The sequence below is a fragment of the Melopsittacus undulatus genome, chromosome 3, assembly GCF_012275295.1.
Source record: "Melopsittacus undulatus isolate bMelUnd1 chromosome 3, bMelUnd1.mat.Z, whole genome shotgun sequence".
Lineage (NCBI taxonomy): Eukaryota > Metazoa > Chordata > Aves > Psittaciformes > Psittaculidae > Melopsittacus > Melopsittacus undulatus.
In genome coordinates, this window is record NC_047529.1 from 15,853,127 (window position 1) to 15,873,471 (window position 20,345).

The following is a 20,345-nucleotide window of genomic DNA, read 5'->3' on the forward strand; positions in this document are numbered from 1 at the left end:
GAAACAGCATTAGAGAGATGTGAATGTTCAGACACTGCGCGGGTTATTTGGAAATGTCAAGACAACCACAAAGCTCTCAGCAGGTGACCATCTAGGCTTTGCCATCAACGGAGGTGGCAGCATCTCCTTGCGGTGAGAAGGCTAAGCTAAACCACGATGCTCTCGCTACGCTCCTGAATTTCCTCTGGTGGTGTTTCTCGCCATGTACTTACAGTAGAGGGTGACACGAGACAGTTTTTATCAGCAGTTCCCCACATGTACCGGGTTGAAGAATTCTCAGCTAAATCACAACAACAACATCAACAAAAATACAAAGCACCAAATCATCTCTAGATGTGAGTCAGTTTACAGGTTATTATCATTTGAAGAAGTTTGTTGGTTGTTTTGTTGTTGTTTGCTTTTTTGTTTTTTGTTTTTTTGTTTTCTATCCCGATTTTCATGTTTTGTTTTCCTTAGAAACAAAACAAAACAAAAATCAAAACCCAAAATCCCCAAAATGGAACGAAGGATGCTTTACAATCACTTTAAGGCTCGCACTGAATGAAACATGACAGGTCTTACACAAGATTACAAATAATACATGTATGCCTTTCACAGCCTTAAAATGATACAGTAGGTCAAATTATTTTGCCAGTCACTGATCAAGTATTGTGCCTTTAAATTGACTCGCTTTTTGCTACTATGCTGAGTTTTATTATTACTGAAATAGTTATTAGACATGTGTAAATGTACTTTAGTATAATGTTTTTGGTATATAATTTCAATGGTTGCAGATTTCTTATTTTCCAGAAATCAAGGTGGTGGGCCTTATTATGGGTTCAGATGGTTCTTATTTACTCCACTGAAGGCAGTGGCACTTTAGCGTGTGCAATTGTTTGAAACAAGATCAGATACTGTATTACCACATTAATGGGGTGCAAACTGACCATTACACATGGCCCATTTACACGAGGAAAACGGTTACATGGTGGGATCATGTTTATAACATGACTTGGTCAAGGTTCACATGCTTGGCCAAATGGTGTTATAAATGCATTGCCAAATTGAGTTACAGACCTGATTTTGTCTTTCAGTTGGAAAAATCAAACTCCATCGGGGATGTCTTGGCTTTGCTTTCTTGTCTTTAGACATTTGGGTATTTTTCTGCTAAATCCAATCAGAGCAACAAGATATTTTTTTTAATTGTACATTTCTCTCTTTTTGTTGTTTATTTTTTCTTTTCTCTTTTTTTTTTTAATTTTAAGATTTGCATTTCAGTTGGTTGTTTGGTTTTTCTTGTTGGTTTTTTTTTTGTTTTTTTTTTTTTCCTGGCATATAATCAAAGAGTTTTGCATGAGAAAGGTGACAGTACTTAATGAAACTCAGCACCTAAGGGCATAAGGCAGTTGTAGGTTTGTTTGTTTGTTTTTTTATTTTTCAATCAGCACCAATCCCATAGATAATGTTCTACACTTGGTGTACGGTATAAAACTGATGTGGAGATGCCTCCTTCTCCACCTGTGAATCCTAGGTGTGGAAGTTGAAATACTGTTTCTTGTGTGTAAAAAACAAAAGAAAAGTTTTTCTTTTTGTTTTTACTTACAAAACATAGAGAATATCTTTTTTTTTTTATACATACAGCAACCAGAAAGAAAGCTTATCTGAAGGTTTGTGTTTGTTTCATGATCTGTGTTTACCGTAAACAAAAATAAGGTCCCCTCTTTTACTTTTGCTTTAAGGAGCTTTAAAGTGAAGATTCATATTGTAGCAACTCATATAAGAGAGGTCCATCTCTATACCTAATACCTACAGCTGTGGGGGTGACATATTGGAGGATGTTGATAGTTCTTCTTAACCTCCTGTCTACAAAATGAGCATCCCATGCAGGATATCTTTTTCTTGGGATGTCAATCTTAATGAGAGGCCCCTCAGGGGGGTAGGGTCGCCCAGATGGAGTAGATGGTACCATTGCTCTCACCTGGAAAACGGGCAAGCAAGTGTCAGCCGTGAGTTCCTCCTGTTGCTCCGTGACCGCTCTGGTGGGCGTAGCCTGGGCCCCCCGGTACCCAGGGGTTTGGGGTGCCATGGGCTCAACATCGGGGGGCAAAGGAATGCCCCAGAGCAGCTCGGCGCAACAGGAGCTGGCAAAGATCTTAGCTCTTGGCCCCATGGGATGCAGCACACCATAATATAACAGCATCAAAGCTATCCCAGCAGCAAAGCTAAGAAAGACACAACACAGTGCTGGCACGGCATATGAGTCAGTAGTGTCAGGATCTCTGTAAAAATACCAAAGGAGCGTCAAGGCAGCGTTCTCCGTCAGGACTACCGTGTAATACGCAAACATTCTGTATCGAGTCCGCCCTTCCTTGACATTAAACCAGCAGAAAATGTACACAATCCCTACCACCATGTTGAAGAGGATCTCCTCCCACTTAGACATGCAGAAATCTGTCCCACCATGGATGATCCAGAAAGCCATGGCACACCAATGGACCACTACAAAGATCCCAAAGTAGAGCTGGAAAATGGAAGCAAAGAGAGCAAAAGAAATAACTCGAGATGAGATGGTGAAGAGGCGCCAGAAGACATGGATGAGGGCCCCTCTGTAGCTCATACTCTTCTTGTCGTCCCTAGAGTCCCGAAGAAGCTTGTGATAGGAGGCTAGCACCCAAGCCAGGGACATCAGGGAGGCCACAGAGGACACACCTGCCGGAAGACACACAGATCCACTGAGTTAGACAGGAGGTTTGGTTGAAAACATCATCTGCTCACTAAATTTTTGCATCTGGGGCAGGCTCAGTAGCCCAGAGGTTCAACTCACGTCAGGTTGTCCTTATAGTCTGGAGGAGAGAAATACAGAAATATCAGTGTAGGAATTAGAAAGGATGCTGTATGCATGAGTTCTCTGACACAGCACATTATGCAGCTCATTTTCATGAGCTGTTGGCTCTGCTACCACCCCAGCTCTTCTCTTCTTACAGCGTACAACCTCTGTCCTCATCCTTAATTAGATCCACACTTGAGAATCTGATATCCAAATCCCATCTTTCAGTAGAAAGGGGTCTACCTTGGAGTGCACCATAGCAAGTCCAGGACATCCGTATTCCTTGTAACTGCATGGATTTTTATTTTTTCTAAAAAAACTTTCATACAAGCAACACTCACTTTGACTTGCACTTAATCAGGGATCCTTTGGGAAAAATAGGCAGGTTTTTGTCACCCTGTAGTCTCATGTAGATGAATATATAAGCACAAGGAACATCAAGACTCATCAATATCCTCCAAATGGTCTCAATCCAAATATTCTGATCCCTCCAGAAACTCCCTGCTCTGTTTCCATGATGGACTTAAGACCTATACTGGAGGTAGCTTATTTCCAGCCTTGTCTCCTGGGTGGACCACAGATCTAAGTTGTAGTCATGTCTCCAGCCTTGTCTCATTCTGCTCCTGGTGGGACCCCTTGAAGAGTCCTTGGATCTGGTCCAACCCCTTGCCTTGTCTGGGACCATTGAGGGAGCCATTACCAACGTGCACTCAGCCCCTGTGGGACTGCTCCCATTAGTGAGTGCATTCTCTGCACCAGGCTCACCCTCCATTTCCAACTCATCCCCTGCACCCTGGCATGGGGCAGATACTCCATGATATTTCAAAGGGGCCTGATCTTATTCTCCATCACAGTCAACACTTAAACTATTTATTTGCTCCAAAGGATAAAACAGTGCCCCATCACACTTCAGAGCTTTTAGGAACAAAATACAATTGATTATCACAAGGGTATATTGAACAACTCATCAAGCAAAGCATCATAATGAAAAATAATTGAAAGATCCTTGGGAAAAGAAAGGGCCATTGGCATCTTACTCCTTTTCTCCCACTGCTGCTTACTGCACAGCTGCTCTGCAGGTGAGGGAACAGATGATGGACTAAGATCCATGTCTGGGAAGCTCAGAAGTTTGGTGGCTATAGTTTGACTGGGCCTTGGCCAAAGATTTGTCTGGGAGCATCACCTATAAAAACTAAAGGAAAACTGCGAATGGTTTCAACCAAAACAAACAATAACAACACCCTTCCATCTCTGATGTGTAATGCACTGGAAGATAGGTCCATCTCTTTTTTGCCTTCATTACTTTAAGAAAACCCAACGAGCAGCTTGCTGCAGCAGCTTTGGGTTGAAAAGCTAAAATGTCTGAAACCCTAAATTTCTTTTTCTCCTGTTGTCTTCTCACTTTACTCCTACCCACAAGAACCTGGCTCTCCTGGGGGTGGAAAGAAGCTCCACTGGCTCTTCAGAACTCACTCTAGAAACTTAATCTTCTTTCTGAGGAGCCCACCCCACGGTGTGGTGGGGTTAGTTTTCCACTTCCAGCCTAGCTATGTCTGGAAGACAGGTGATGGAGAAGGTGGCCAGGAGGAATGGCAGACCTCTATCTCTGCCCTCACTGAAATTCTCCCAGCCTTCAGGTCCACCACAACTACACCTTTCCATCAGCTCTGGCATTTCTCTCTGAATACCTTGCCTTTGGGCTCACACATGCTTTAGCATTTCAAACTGAACTTTCAGAAACAACAAACCACAAACCAGTAGGATCAGTGGCCTTATCAAAGAGGCTAGCTTTAGGCCACCATCTAAACCACAGTTTTCCTGAAATGTGAAGTCCTCAATCAGAAACATTTTTATATAGGACTTGTGGACCCTAATGGATGAAAATTTCTGAAAGTGAATAACCTCACCCCCAAACAGATGTAGAATAAGTTTATTTTTAACCTACCAGATGAATTACACTTTTGGTAGACACAGTTAACAGTTTTGGAAGGCTGAGCAATGCCACACTATTCTTGAAGTAAGTGATTCTATGTGCATAAGTACTGTTTGTTGCAGTATCTTCCAGCTATTCAGTTACAAGAAACTTCCCATGATTAGCAGCAAAGAAAAAAAAAACCAAAGTCAGGTATTTTCTTATTCTAGTGCTGTTTTACCAGAGACTTGTACGACATTAGATGCACCTATTATACTGAAACTCAAACAATGCCAACCCGCAGGAGACAGATATGTCACACTGGCTTAAAAATGTTTCTGTTGGGTTCATTTACTCCAGAAAAGAAAGAGGAATAAAATACACCAGAAACAAAAACCTAAAGGCTTTTGCCACTGTAATGTTTTCAGTGCAGAAACCTACAGTAATCATAGTCTTTGTTGTAAATTGCACAGAGCTGTCTAAGAGTATGTTTGTTGAATCACATTGCAGGGTACCTTGCCTGCTGATAGTCATCTGAACATCCCCTCGAGTCAACAGAGAGAGGCAGACACCCCCAGAAAGTGATTCACCCTGTCCTAAGATCCATGTGTGGGACAGAGAGGGGTTGACTCATGCTCCTGAAGTGTCTGACTCCATCCCTTGTCAGGGGAGTGTGGGGACTTGTGAACACCAGCAGTCAGGTGGGATGAGTCCTACTCTCACAAACAATTCTTTGCCTCCTCATCTGCACTGAGATCTGAGGGGGGGAATGAAGTACCACTAGACATTTTGACATATTCCTGTCGTTGTTTAAAAATTCATGACTCTGTGGCGAATGCAAATTTCATCACATCCTAGTGATGAGCGGGATCTGGACCTCGCTGTAAGGGTGTGCGATCAGTGGGTGAATGTCAACAGGAACCATAGAGTGATATAAAGACTTCTCCAGCATGTTTTACTGTGTTGACACAGAACTCATTCTATGGCTATTTCATACAGACTTCACACAGTATTGTGTACAGTTCCGGTGTCCTCAACATAAAAAGGACAGGGAGCTGCTGGAGCAAGTCCAGATGATCAGGGGACTGGAGCACCTCCTGTATAAAGATAGGCTGAGAAAGTTGTGGCTGTTCAGCCTGGAGAAGAGAAGGCTGCATGGAGACCTCATAGCAGCCTTCCAGTATCTGAAGGGGGGCCTGTAAGGATGCTGGGGAGGAACTATTCATTAGGGACTGTAGTGACAGGACAAAAGTCAATGGGTTCAAACTTAAACAGGGGAACTTTAGGTTAGATACAAGGAAGAAGTTCTTTACTGTTAGGGTGGTGAGGCACAGGAATGGGTTGCTCAAGTAAATTGTGAATGCTCCATCCCTGGCAGTGTTCAAGGCCGGGTTGGACAGAGCCTTGGGTGACATGGTTTAGTGTGAGGTGTCCCTGCCCATGGCAGGGGGACTGGAACTGGATGAGCTTTCAGGTCTTTTCCAACCCTAACTATTTTGTGATGTTATGATTCTATTATTCTATGAAATGACAAAGCATGCCTTGGCTTTTGTCATATTGACCACGAGTTTCTCATTCCCACCCTTCCCTGTTACTTGTAGCCTGTGACATCTTCATACAATGTACAATTCTCACAGACTGTGGGATAAATTGTCTTTTCTACTTCTCCAGGCCTTACTTCTAAGCAACTATAGAGATCCCTCCGATTACAACTAGAACAAAAGTTCTGTAAGTTGGATCACATGGGAATTATTTTTTAACTTGGATCTTGACTTTTGCACGTGGTGACTGACGCACCTTCATCTACCATAAGTGGGTTTCGACTCCCAAGGTTTGTTTATCAAAGTGTTGGGGTTGTTTTAAAACTGAAGTCACTTCATAATCCCACTCCCACTCCTCCCACCCTGTGCTTAGTCTTGAGAGTTGAAAATACCTGACATGCACTGCCACATCTCTGTGAGCATTCTCAAGCCAGAAGGACATCAGGTACGATGGGGCTAGAAGCCCTGTGGCTGCATCTGTGCGATCTGTTTCCCACCTTCCCATAAGAAGTCAGGTTGGCATAGACTGGGGTTATCTTCAAACTCTCTGCACCAGGGTTTACAACAACCCCTGAACTCCTGTCACCTGCTAGGAAGCAGTAAGTGACTCACAGGCCATAGTCAGTACTAGTGAGGAGTCAAGCCCATGTGTCTTGAATGACACATCACAAGACTTAGTCCCCCACATCGCTTTAGTAATGCACCCTGAAGTCCTTACGGTGAGACATCTCCTAAGCTACATCCAGCATGGTGAGGCAGTAATGTCTGTAATGTCCCCATTCGACAGATGAAGCACTAATGTTTGAAAGATTTACTCAAGGTCTCACATGGAGACACCTCTGTCAGAGGCACCTTTAGGTGCCTGAATATGGAGCTGAACTCACCCATCATCTTGAACTGCCTTGATGCTGACTTCTTATCTTAGTAATTTTGCCTTTCTATGGAGAGCTAATGAACAGTCTTCAGTGGTAAACATGTGGCACACAGACTAAGGAACAGTAAATAAAGAGAAATGAGAAAGCAGTAGAAAGTAAGGCAGCAATATAAAAGGCTAGAGTTTCTGACAAATGTTGGACCAAGGAACAGAGTCTCTGAGAACGGTAAACAAATGCTGCTTTAAATCATGAAGACATGAGTGGATTAGAGTATAATGTCAGAGGAGAGGAGTTCAAGGGAAGGACCTGGAGCCTTGCTGAAGCTCACAGAAGCAGGCTGAATTTCAGCCTGGTTTGGTTTTCATTGTCTAACTCCTACTGATGATCCAGAAAAGAAAAGGCTGTCTCAGAAATGTAATGAGGGTCTTGGAAGAATCCTCATCAATAAGCAATGACTCTCCTTAAGTTGATGTTGCTGTTTCTAAAACCCATGTATGTGCAGGAACAGAACTAGCACATAGAAAGACATCCCAGTCTATCTGGCCTATTCATGCTATGTAATTACACATGATTTTACAGCTAGTCTGATAAAAGCTATAGACAAATCATACACACAAAAATATGAATACCAAAAATGAACAATATATCGATTTTTCCCTTATTTGCAGTGTTCAGCTGAGAAGAGAGGTTTTTCACTAGAAGTATGCACAGTTCTCATCAGAATCCAGCTACAGGTTGATAGTTCTAAGTAATTTTAATGCACTTACTGTAGCATATTCCCCAAGTACTTACTGTGGTGCCTGTACCTTTAAAGCTGAAAATGATGCCTAAATGGGGCTCTATTTCTTTTTTTGAAATTAATTCTCTTGAAGACTCTACTAAAATGAAATGGAAAGATACCAACATTTCTCCTGGGTGAGCCGGACAGCAAATATTTAGTGCGACATGAAACCTTCCATCAACCCCTGTGCAAAGACAGCGCTTGCTTAATGCCAAGTGCCATGTCTCAGTTCCTCCCCATCACTTGCTGGCTGCTCAGGCCTCTGTGCTGTGAACCCTGTTATTGTGTTTTCCCCTTTGGGTGGCACGTTCCTCCCTGATGCTCAGTATGAGTCAAGAAGCAGGTTTTCATTTTGATGCACAGAGAGTGAAAATGCATTTATACACAAAAGAGATCAAGCTAGATTCTGCTTTTGTAACAACATTGCTGGAAAGTCGTTCCCCCTTACTTTTTAATCTGGTTTTATTTATTTGTGCCAGGGTAAAAGGGGTCAGAATCAGACCCTGAGTCTGCTTTTATTTGTTTCTGCTGGAGTTCAATGCTTGATCTTTCTTTTCTCTTTCCTTTCAGAGAAGGGAATGACTTTTGTTTTCTTAATTTTCCCTTTTTCTTTTCTTTTTCTTCCACTTTGAACATGGAAGAATATGGATCATTGTCAACATATGAATAATAAAGGGTTGCATAGACCATTTGCCATTTCTTTTCTTCTTAGGATTTCAGGACAATTCTTTAACCAGTTTCCCCAGTGTGCCACCAGTCCATTATGGCAGATGAGCACTATTCCTCCTATGGTGAACATCATTCCTAAGTCTGAAAGAGGAATGGCCTCCTCACATGTGTGTGACACTTCTGTATTCTGCTTTGAGCTGCAGTGACCAGCGATGAAAACCAGAGCCTGACACCGGGAAGAGATGTTACATGAGTGTCCTCTTCTACACTCTTTTCCCATGAAAAATGTTTTGGTTTCATTGGGCAAGAGGTGAGTTTCAAACCCTCAATATCTGCTCCTAGGGGAGCTCTTCTGAGACCTCCCTCCAAGGAGCATCACAGCCCCACTCTCCCCAGGATACAGTGTCATCAGTCCCTAAGAAATACAAAGGTGTTGGTGACTGTGAAGGCAAACAAAGGTAAAGAACTCAGTTCAGGGACCAATCTCCAAGAAGGTCTGGACAACAAGAAGAAGGTCTTTTACCACTGAATGCCACTGGGATCTCCTGGCATGAGGCTTGCACTGAGTTTCCACACAGGATAGTCCATGTCCAAGCTAGCACAAGGAGGGCTCATCCACATTGGATCAGAGGAACATCCATGTTCCCATACCTTTTATTGTGAGAGTGACAAAGTCTACAGCAAGGCAACTTCAGAACAGTTGCCTACATGGAGAGTTGCCCTCCCATCCTTTGCCAGTTAAAGGCTGGATCTTGTCCTGAAATGTGAATATTTCCTATAAACCTTTTTTTTTGGCTAAATTAAGATGTCTTTGCTGACCCCAGAAAAGTTGGATCTCTTTTTCGTTCCTATCCAGCCTTCACCTTAGCACTGCCTTGAGGAACTGTACTCCACAGGTTCACTACGGATTGTGTTTCAAAAGGACTTGCTTTTCTCCCCTTTCATCCTGCTGCCTTTCAGCTCTCCCAAATGCCCCTTTTTGTCTACTGCTAGAAGAGGTGACCAGCCACATTTGTCTGATCTGTGCTCTCATTATCTCAGCTGCTTCTGTCCTGTCTCCTCCTATTCATCTCCTCTGTGAACTCCAGAGCTGCCAAACCAGCTCAGGCCTTGGGGCCATCCAGTCTTGTATCTTCTCCTGGATGCAAGCCAGTGACTGATCCTCCTTCTGCAGCAGGCACAAGCACCCCAGGCCAAGCAGAAATGGGATAATCCGCCCTCTGCTTTGGATTGTCCTTAAATACCCCTGGAGAAGTGTCAGATCTCCTGTTGAAAATGTTGGCCATCACCCACCACATAAGGACTGGCAAAACTTCTCCCCTCTCCCTTCTCCCCCATTTTAAAACACTCTGAATTAAGATCTTCCTTTCATCACGTGCTTCAGTGTTTATCTCACCCCAAGGAATGCTGCCTGAGACATGGGATGAGCTGCTCTCTGGAAATGCCTCTGTTTCTCCATTAATAGCAGTGTGAGTGATCAAACTGAAATGACCAAACAAGAAGCAGGTAAGAAGTACCCTAGGTAGCAATAGTTTGGCATCTATCAACTCTCTTTAAGAGTTCAGAGGAGAGCCATGAGTCCCAGAAAGGTGAGAAGAGAAGAAAGGAGGGTTGGAGAAAAATTATTCTGGCTCCAAGATGAGCAAAATAGCTAGCATAGGCCCCTACAGAGCAAAAGTTGACAGACCCAACATAACGTGGGCAAACTCAAGTAATGCAACACAATGATTTTATACCACTGAGGGCCAAGTAGGCAAAACAACCCCCCAGCACAATCCTGATGAGAGAAGGACATATTCAAGTTGCATTTCCTTGAAGAGCCAGACAGAATTATCACCATCCTCAGGAAAGTGGTAGCAGAAATGCAATATCCCCTCCTTCATCAATTAGAAGAGGTCTGATTTCAGTGGGCATGTATCTACACAGTCCTCATAGGCATGTAAGTCATAGAATTATAGCCCATAGAATTATTTTGCCTTTAGAGTCCCTTTTGATGTTACATTAATTCTTATGACATTATTTATGATATGAAACTAATTATTTTGAAATGTCTCTTCTATTTTGAAATAGAGCCCAAATGTTAAGAAAATGTAAAGAAAAGAAATCACTGTCCCCCTCCCACCAAAAGCAAATAGTTCCACTTCAGTGGATGCTATTTTGAGGGTGTTAATATCGAACAGTTCTTTCCTTTGTAATTTTTGGCTAGTAAACCAGAAATCTCATTAATCTTACTGAAGGTGTTTTTAGTGTCAGTGTAGGGCTACATTTGATGGTGTTTCCAACTAGAATAGCTGCTGTTATCACTTAAACTGGGGTTCATGTTCATGTTCTGTTTTCTAATGCCACGCATACAGGAATGAGAGACAGTCTGGTCTAACTTTATGCAGGTATTAATAACCTGGGCTAATTCTGGGCTGGAAATGTGCTGGGAGAGCAGAAGCCAGGATTGCCCTGGCACAGTTTAGGTTGTTTGAAATAAAGCATGAGACCTTTCATATATGTCTCTTTTTGTCAAAAGCTGCATGAATTGCCACTCTGCTCAGCGCAAGATACCCTCTGCAGAGTCACCACTGTAATTATAAAGACTTCTAGTTAAGTTCTTTTTAATCTGAATGCCTTTAACCACTGTCTCAGAATCACACTGAAAAAGAACCCTACCTGAATCCCCAAAAGTGAACAGCCACAGACAAGAGGTTTGAAGCTCCTCGAGAGACACAAGGAGATTTCACTTGAAATGGTCTATCAGGATGTCCTGACAACAGCTCCAGGAAGGGCAGGATTTAAATCTGTGCATGCAGAACAAAATCCCTCTTTGCAGGCAATGTTACAGGGCAGCAGAGTCTATCACAGAAACCTTATTCAAGCTCATACAGCCAGGAGAAGTGTACAAGTCATCTCTATGGACTTCCACTGCTTTTTCTTGGTGTACTTTCTGGTCACTTTTATGCTCATTTGCTTCTGAACTCAGTTCAGAAATCAGAGTAGGCTGTGCAGAGCCTTGAATCTATAGGGCCATCAGCATGGCCCAGAGGCATCCAGACTTTACCAAGGACCTGAGATGGAAAAGAAGTCAACCTAAGCTACCTTTAAAGTTAATATGAAGATCTAAGCACCACCATTAGCATGGATCTACCATGGATCTCGAGACACTAAAGACACATAAGTATGACTGCACTGCTCTTGCAGACTCTTGGTTAGATGTACAGCATTGTGTGATCACTGATTGCTGAAATCTACGTTTTTTCCCTCTGCTATTTAAAATAGCCTTTCCTACAGCAACAAGGGAAAATACCCCAAAGATGTGATTACTTTAACTGGGAAGATTAAGATGAGAAAACATAAGGAAAAATTCCTCTTGGAGGAAAAATTCCTCTTGGAGGAAAAATCCTGTTGTGCATTCATTCAACAGCTCTTTCTTTGTGAATGACACTTAAGACACAATGTTTATTGGTCAATTCTTTGCTCAGATACTTGAGTGTATTGACTCCAGACGAGTTGCTCCTAGTTTACACTCTGCAAAGATCAGAATGAGCCTCCTATATTGAGATTTTTCAGACCTAATGATATTTGAACTCTATTGCTAGGAACTTTAAGAAGAGAAATACATCCTACGATATTACTAGAACGCACTTAAATGGGGAAAACCCCCCAACCTTGCTAAACAAGACATGGCTTGATTTAGTATATCTTTCCCCACCCATTTCTGTGTTCTGAGTAGGGATAGTTGGCATGAAACAACACAACTCTGCAAATGCATACAATATACTTGCATTTTAACATCATACATTTGATATTCGTCACAGCATCTTTATCCTGGCATTCTGTTTTAATTTAGATGAGAACTGCAGCCCGAAGAATATAAACCTGCCTAGCACAAGTTGAAAGGATGTTGTAGTCTTGCAAGTGGGACTAAAATGCTCTGAAAAATAGGGGATCACATCACCACTGGGAAGGAAAGCATTAGGAGTTCTGCTGTCTGCTTCTGAAAGTAGCCATGAGAATCTCTTTTTCCTAGCACAGCTCTGGGGCAACTTTTGAACCTGGGACCCTGTGCCTAAATATCAGTAACTGAGCAAAGCCTAATTCTGTTGACTGCTAGATCCAGTCTCCAAAATTGGGTGTCCCAATGCAGACTCGTTGCTGGGAATTGTTCTTGGACTGTGCTAACACCTGAGCCAAGCCTGGGAATTGTTTGAGTTGGTGGTAGTTGCCATGAGCTAAAAATGTGCCAAGGACTGTGCTGATAACTGAACCACATGGGTGACCGAGATCTGGTGGCTGTGCTCATGTTCTGATGTGTTTCAGTTTATTAGCAGAGATGAAACGCAACAGACTGGTCACCAGATTGGGGAAGCAACATCTTCTGCCAAGACTTAGTGAAGGAACTTCCTGCTATAAATACAGCTCCCACAGCCTGTTCCTTAGAGATGAGGCAACATCAAGGCAACATTTTAAACAGACTCTGGTAGTAGCAAACATGGGTCCTTCAAACCACCTCTGGTTCATAGTTTGGCCTAGACACAAGAAGTATGCAGGCCATTAGGGAAATAACTTCATCCCAGTTCTGGAAATGCTTTTGACCTGATGGGGAAGAGGAAGGAAACCCGACTTGGTTCACACTCACTGACTGGCAAAAGTAAAAGGTCTTCATTCAGTGTGCTTAGAGGAGATGTGTCAGCAGTACGTTCTTCACTAACCTTATGGTTTATAAGTCTTTGTTATTGTGTAGGGGGCCATTGGTGGGATTGTCTCAGCATAATTGCAGGTGAGAGAACTGCTCTCCTGGAAAGAAGGAGCACCTCAGAACTTCTGGAGACTACGCAGGGCTGGCATCATTAAAGTGAGTCTGGCGAGCAGTTCTGTGAGGGGGAGTGACAAAGTGACAAGAACGGATGTGGTGCAGCTGGTGCTGTCTCGCTCAAGTCAGCAGGGACACTGATTTCCAAGGATAATGGCAGGAACCTGTTTCTTCCTCTGCTTCCCATGCTCTGCACGCTCTGCAAAGGTCTAAGTAATGTGAAGCATGCCAATGTCCACATGTTAAGTCAAGTCATGCTCATGTTGGCTTCTCTTTCCTGGGTCTTTTTGCCTTCTAGAAGTTCATGTGTGTACAAGATGAAGGTGAGACTGCCTCTTCAACAGATGAATGAACACCACCTTTCCCAAGGACAGGCTGAGATCAAACCATACACCTATTCCCCTGCCGCAAATGCCTGTTTGCATCTTAGGGTGTATCAGGTATGGGGTCCTGTGATAGGGAAAGGGCTGTGCCTGGTGGATGTCCCCCATCAGTGTTGGTCCATATGATGAGGTGAAAGTGCTGAGGGCACTGAAAGCATCAGGTTGGTCAAATGCCACTTAGGACAAAAGTCATTTCAGGAGATTTCTCCTGCCTCAGTAAATCTGCTTCACCCCCGGAATCAGGACTGTCACCCCAAGCTGATCATATAAAACAAGTGACAGTTTCTGAAACAAGAAAGTTTTTTCCTTCAATACTCAGTGATTTTGAGCCAGTTCCATCAACCAAACCTGCCCCACCTACATCAAGGGTAGAAGCACAGAGGAGTCCCTGCCAAACACCCCCCATCATCTTCCCTGTTTACTTTTGCACATCTCAATGCCTATGTGTTCTCTGTTTATCCAGAGTTAGCATGCTCTCCTAGATGTCTGAGATGAACACTGGAGTTGCACACTAGAGCAACCTGAAGATGAAAACACTTGAATTGTTTTACTAGCCAATTGCACAGTGGTGTGCAGCCACCTTCTCATATGCTCTAATCACAAATTTTCCATGAGAGATATGTCTCCAGGAAAGTCTGCAGCATAAATTTACCTGAAAAAAGCCTTAATTTCCTGCCTGGATTCCGCTTGGCATGAACCTGCTCCCCAGGAGCCTGCAAGGTAGAGATCTTTTCCAAGACCTCTTTCACTGTGCCTCAGTTTCCCGGCTGTCCTGCAGCTCCTAGGAACAGCATGTACTAATGCTTGTGTAGTGCTCTGATGATGTAACCCCTTCCCAGCGATTACCACAGTCTTAAAAAGCCTAAAATTGGCAGCACTGGCTATCTGCCAGTGCTGTCCCGTGAATGGTGACTCATCTTTATTGGCTGTGGCATGTCATATGTGTGATGGTGGCACATGGTACGGAACAGAAGGTTTTTTATCAGCACCCTAAAATAACAGAGCGAGGGCTATGGCAAGGTGGTGGATGGACAAGCTGCAGGTGGGGATGGGCTAAGGGCTGACGTCTCTTTGGGCTTGGTCCAAAGCCCATTGGAAAAAAAAAGCTGTCATTGGCTTCAAAGGCTCCTGGACCCAGTCCTTCCCCACTGTGCTGGGACAATACGGCTGATGATAGGGCAAGCTCTCCCTGTGCTGCTCAATGCCAGCACGCCTCAGGCTTGGCCTGCTCTCAGCATGCCAGAGCAAGACATCCTCAGTGCCCACTGCCAACTGTGGAGATGGCTTTTTGATACTGCTGGGAATTGGCCTGGGACCAGCGACTCGTTTCAAGCAGGGCACCAAATTGCTATCTGTCATCTGGCTTTGGTGAGAAAGAGGGGAAGCAGGAACAGAGCCATATGCCCCAGCCTGGCAAAGCACTTGAGTCATATGAGTGGCCTCCCAGGTGAGCTGCTTATGTCTTTGGAGCTATCTGGGCATCCTCCTTGGTCTGCTGATGAACATTTAAAGGGAAACTGTGGTTGAATCAGGACAAACTTTCAACACAGATTAGCCCAGTTCCTCCCTGCCAAGCCCCTTCAGCAAGCACACAAATGGTGGGATCCCTTGCCCACATGGCAATGAGCAACTGCTTTCCTCCTCATGCCTCTTCCGTCACAGGGAACCAGGGCTGGGTGATGGATATTTCCCATTTCTTTTACTCCCCAAGAAATGGCATGAGAGAGAGGAAGAAAAATATGCCTTCAACCCCATGGACAAAGTTTTAGCATCTTTATTTCCTCATGATCTGTCTCACAGCCCAAGCCAAAGCCCAGAGTGTGACTCTGGTAGATCATACCTCCAGCCCATCTCTTGTTAGGGGGATCTATGAGGCAAAGACATTTTTAGGCCTACTTTGCAGCTATCTTGCTGGATCTTAGGTCAGAAAAGGGAAAGGGGTTCTGCTTCTGGAGGCAAAGTACTTTGCTTGGCCCTGCATGAATGTCTTAGCCATCCCAAATAGTCTGTAGATGACATGTTGCTCTTTTTGTACTGAGCCCTGTAGAATCTGATGCTTGTGTAGAGAGGGTAAGCCTCAGTTTAGTTCTAATGGGTAACTGGTTATGGGACGCTGCACAACTGGAGACAATTTTGTGCAGTAAGGTTTACAGAGGTCTGAATTTGAGGTTTTGGATTCACAGTTGAGCACTGCTGGAATGTATATACTTAGCTACACCCAAATTGAAAGACACCTATGGAAAACAGGCAGCAACACCTCACAGCAAGCCCTATGCATACTCTTCTATCCAGCACAGCATCTCCTCCTATGGTCCTCTTTGGCTGTATAGCTACTAAGAATCAAGTATTTGTAGGGATTGTTCTCCAGCCCAGCAGCCAGTAAGCACACTCCTACCCCATCCATATCTCATCTCCTGTCATCCGAATGTGCCCATGTCCAACTGCCCACTGGGAATGGTCCCTAGTCTGTGTATACTCCCAAGCAGTCCTTGGGGATTGTTTGGCTTAAAGTTTGATGGTCCAAGCCAGAACCATGGCAGGCCCCTGCTAACTTGGCAACAGTGGTGATGATGCATGTCTATTTCTGATGCCATTTCTGCTGGGCTCTCTGACAGCTTGGGCCAGCATGGGGAATCTTGCACTAACTTCTAGTGTTCCTTCAGGGTTAGCAGTGCTACTTGTAGGATGAACTTTCAAATATAATGAGTCTCTTCCCCACATTCAGTGGAGACACGGTAATTTTAGCCTCTTCAGTTACATTCAGGCCAGTGCTGATCACATTTGAAAATCATACCTTGGGCAACAAAAGGCTCTTTTTCTAACTTGGTTTCCCCAGTTAAGAAGTTTACTTTTATCTTTGGGGCCTGTGTGGGAAGAGGACTGAGTAAGAAGTGATCCATTCATGTGTTGTCCTTTAGATACGGCCTTGGTTTTAGATCTCAAACCATTCCTCAACAAGTCATGGTGCCTTAAGCTTTTTCCTATTCTATGAATATATCCAACAGGACATTTCAGACAGTATGTATTTCACAAGATATCCATTATTCACAGCATATTATTGGTTAACTATCGGCCTGTCATCGGGGGCAAATTAAGTGAGAAATGTGCCTTAATCTTTAGACTTAATCATTATCACCCACACAGGAATCTTCTCACTCAGGTGCAGGAGTGTTTAACTTGAGATTGGTTCATCCTGAACCCACTCAGCTCGATGGGGGATGCCTTGTCTGGGAAGTGAGGCCAGCAGCTAACCCACCCCTGCTGCTTGTACATCAATACCCTGCAAAGACCAGTTAAGTCTTCTAAGCTAAGTGACAGGGAAAAGCATCCTAATGTGCCCCTGCAGAAAAGGACAAGACCTGATCGTAAATGGCCCTCAGACATTATACAGAAAGAAGGAGGACATGACAAAAGATAGGGCTTTGCTTTGGAAGGGGCAAGAAGATTTGCAGACTCCTCCAGGATAACTCTACAGCCAACACACATCCATAGCTGAGATGTCTAAAGTCCCTTTTAGTTCCTTATCTATATCCCTCTGCTTAAAAGAGTCATGCCCCCCCCCCCGAAAAACTGAGGCTAATGTTGCTTTTTCTTAAATACAGAAGCAGCTTCAGACTACTTACTGTGGGCTGACACCTCCCAGAATCCCAGAGATTTCCAAAGGACTTTGCAAAATGAAGGCTCATGATGCAAATCTCTTTCAGATCAGTAGCAGGGTTATAGAGATGGGCACAGCACCAGAGGATACACAGGCATTTTTGTGGAGGGGAAACCCTGCACTGTAAACTGCAGCCTCATGGAGGAAAATTCCCAGGAAAAGCTAGGAATCCATAAGGAACTTGTGACATGAGTGGAAGGACATTAGAGGTTCTGCTAAATCTCATTAAGTTTTAAAGCTGCCACCTTAAAAAATAAAGTAAAAGGAAACCTCTTTAAGAGGAGATTTATACTGAGAAACTGGAATCCCTCACACCTCACTAACTGCCTAGAAGCTGAGTGTCTCCTTTAAGCTGGCTATAAGTGCTCTTTTCCATTCAGAGTAGAGGAAAAGGCACCTCAGCAGGATGAAGTGGGTTAAGGATGGGTTATTCTGCAAGAAGTGAGCTGGATTATCTGCTAGGAGTGATTATAAAATGAAGATCTAGGTTGCTGGGCTTGTCTTGTTGTTAATATTATGTTTCCCCCCTGCAAATACACCAGGTTATTTAAATCAGGGAAAATCCTCGGCCAGTGCCATCCCTGAATCTGAGATGGACATCCTTTCATTCCATCCTCTCCTAAATCTTGGAGACTGTTAACGTGAGTGAGGGGCAGAGCTGCATCTTCTTCTAAGTCCCATCACCTTCTTTTACCTAACCCTGAATGATATGTCTAAACATATCACCTAGTTTCTGTCTAGATTCCCTGGAGAAAAGTGCTACTGGAGGGCTAGAATCTCATCTCACCTCTTTCAGTCTCTTTGGATAATGGTTGATCCAAGTTTTGGAGGCATCCTTCCTCAATGGAAGGTGAGGGACCCATACAACTGTGCTTGTAGCAAATGAATAGCTCATGAAGGGCTTCCATATGCATATCCAGGAGCTGACCCTTTTTCTTCCCACCCCAGCAGCTGCTGCATAAAGTATTTCAGCTCAGGCTCTCAGTGTGCACTTTCCAGGTCAATCTGCTCACCCGATGAAGTACAGCAAATTCTCACCTCTTTTCTCTCTGTGCTATTTTCTGCTTTTCCCAAGTCATCAAGCAACAGCAGCAAAGCTAGGATTTGGTCTGCCTTGTGCTAGGGATGTGATGGGGGAATGAATCCTGACCTTTATGAAATCCCAGGGGTGCTGTCCCAAGGTTTACTGAAGCTGGGACTTGACCTGAAACTCCAGCTCCAGCATGTCTGCTGCTGGTGGTGTCAGACCATGCAGGAGATGCTAACTCTAGGGTGAGCAGGGACCCATTAGTGAAATTGGTCTGTTCTTTGAGCACTGAAGGAGCAATAAACACAGGTTCCACCCAACCATTTCAAACAGGTACCACTTCAGGGTAAAATGGTTCTTGCAAGGTATGGTGAGGCTTTTCTTTCTTCTACCAGCCCAACAGATATGGAAATGAGGAAACTATGCATTGGCCTGACTGCAACCTCTTCTACTAGCCCTTCCAGTTCTCTCTTACTCACTACAACCACAAGAGGCACGAACAGCCCTTTCTGTCACTGTGTGAACCATATGGAGTCTGGACATATCAGCACGGGCTGTGCCTGGGTTTATAAGCCCTGCTGTGGGATGTTTTGCCAGTGTGCATCCTTCAGCAACACAGCTGATACCATCCCTGTTTAGAGGCAGATCTGGCATCTTCCTGTGACGAGCCCTTGCTCACATAGACACAATGAGCCAGGAGAGACTTGATTTGATTTTTAAACACAGTGCCTTCCTAACAATATCCATCTTCCTTTGCTTTCTGCCTGCTTTAAGGGAAATCTTTGATGCTCCCTTTCCTAACGGCTCCTCTCAGCATTTAACTTCCTTTTATATAATTATGTACTGGCCAGGAGGAGGAGGAAGGCAGAAGCACCAAAGGAGCTCTAGGAAACCTTGTACCTGAGTCAGGAGCGCTGAGCAAGCTCTGCTGCTCACATCCACCAGCAATGCCTGCTGTGCAGCATGCAGCCTTGAGATGCGCGACCGCATCCCTGGCACAGGCAGGGGGGAGGAAGGGAGAGGGTGCACTGGGGATGCTGAGAGCTCGGCTGCTGGAGCGTGGCAGGCGAAGAGCCCTCCAGGGCTTGGGGAGGCAGGCGGGGACGTGCGCTGCCTTGGAAGAGAGCGCAGCGGGCTCGTTGTGGTGGAGGAACGGAGGAACTGCATAGCCGAGGAAGGGAGGGGGATGGAAAATGATGCGGCTCGTTCAGTGGATTAGGCAGCCATGCCTGGAAGTGGCAAACTGAAAGAGCCCCAGATTTGAAAGCCCGGAGGGATTGTTGGGCCGTGTGATCTGACTTGCAGCACAACAGAGGCCAGCAAACTTCACCCAGTGCTTTCTGTAATGAGTCCAACTATCTGCATAACACCCTGGCAACCCTCTTAGGTTGAGATTTATATATTTTTAGTAGGATTAATAATATTGGAAGCAGTAAGGAAAGGGTGCTGCCAAATGTGTGTAGCTCTAGCAGTAGTTGTAGAAATGAATGTTTATCATGTCAGCACTTTGGAGGCCTGGAGAGTTCGCAATGAGAGGTTTCAGAAGAAGACTACTTAAATAGAATGGAGGCCTCTATAAGCAAATATGATGGACATGCTTGAAGCATGGAGTAGGGGAGAGCAGTCTGACTTACTGACGGTGTAGATAGCAGTGACCTTGATCCAACCAGCAAAATTTAACCCTGATAAACTGCCCTGTTCCAATCTCAGCTCCAAGAAACTCCTCAGGTCTGTCAGAAAGGCCATGCTACAAACAACCTGTCTTTGGGAAACTGAGTGTCATTCCTGGTGTGCGAATTGAGCAGGGGCTGAATAAACCAACTATTCATCAGCTGATACCACTGTTGGCTCTTGGAAAGGACAACTCTCCCACAGGCTGGTGAACCTTAGGCAGC

At 44.3% G+C, this 20,345-nt stretch overlaps 1 protein-coding gene across 1 annotated transcript in view; it reads right to left on the reverse strand.

Annotated features, from left to right (window-relative positions):
* Positions 1 to 1,723: 1,723 nt before the first annotated feature.
* Positions 1,724 to 20,345, reverse strand: part of XKR6 (XK related 6) — a 172,957-nt gene continuing 154,335 nt past the window's right edge. The window contains exon 3 of the mRNA XM_034061031.1: positions 1,724 to 2,688. Within this exon, the coding sequence (XP_033916922.1) occupies positions 1,724 to 2,688 (965 nt within the window). The remainder of the gene's footprint in view (positions 2,689 to 20,345) is intronic.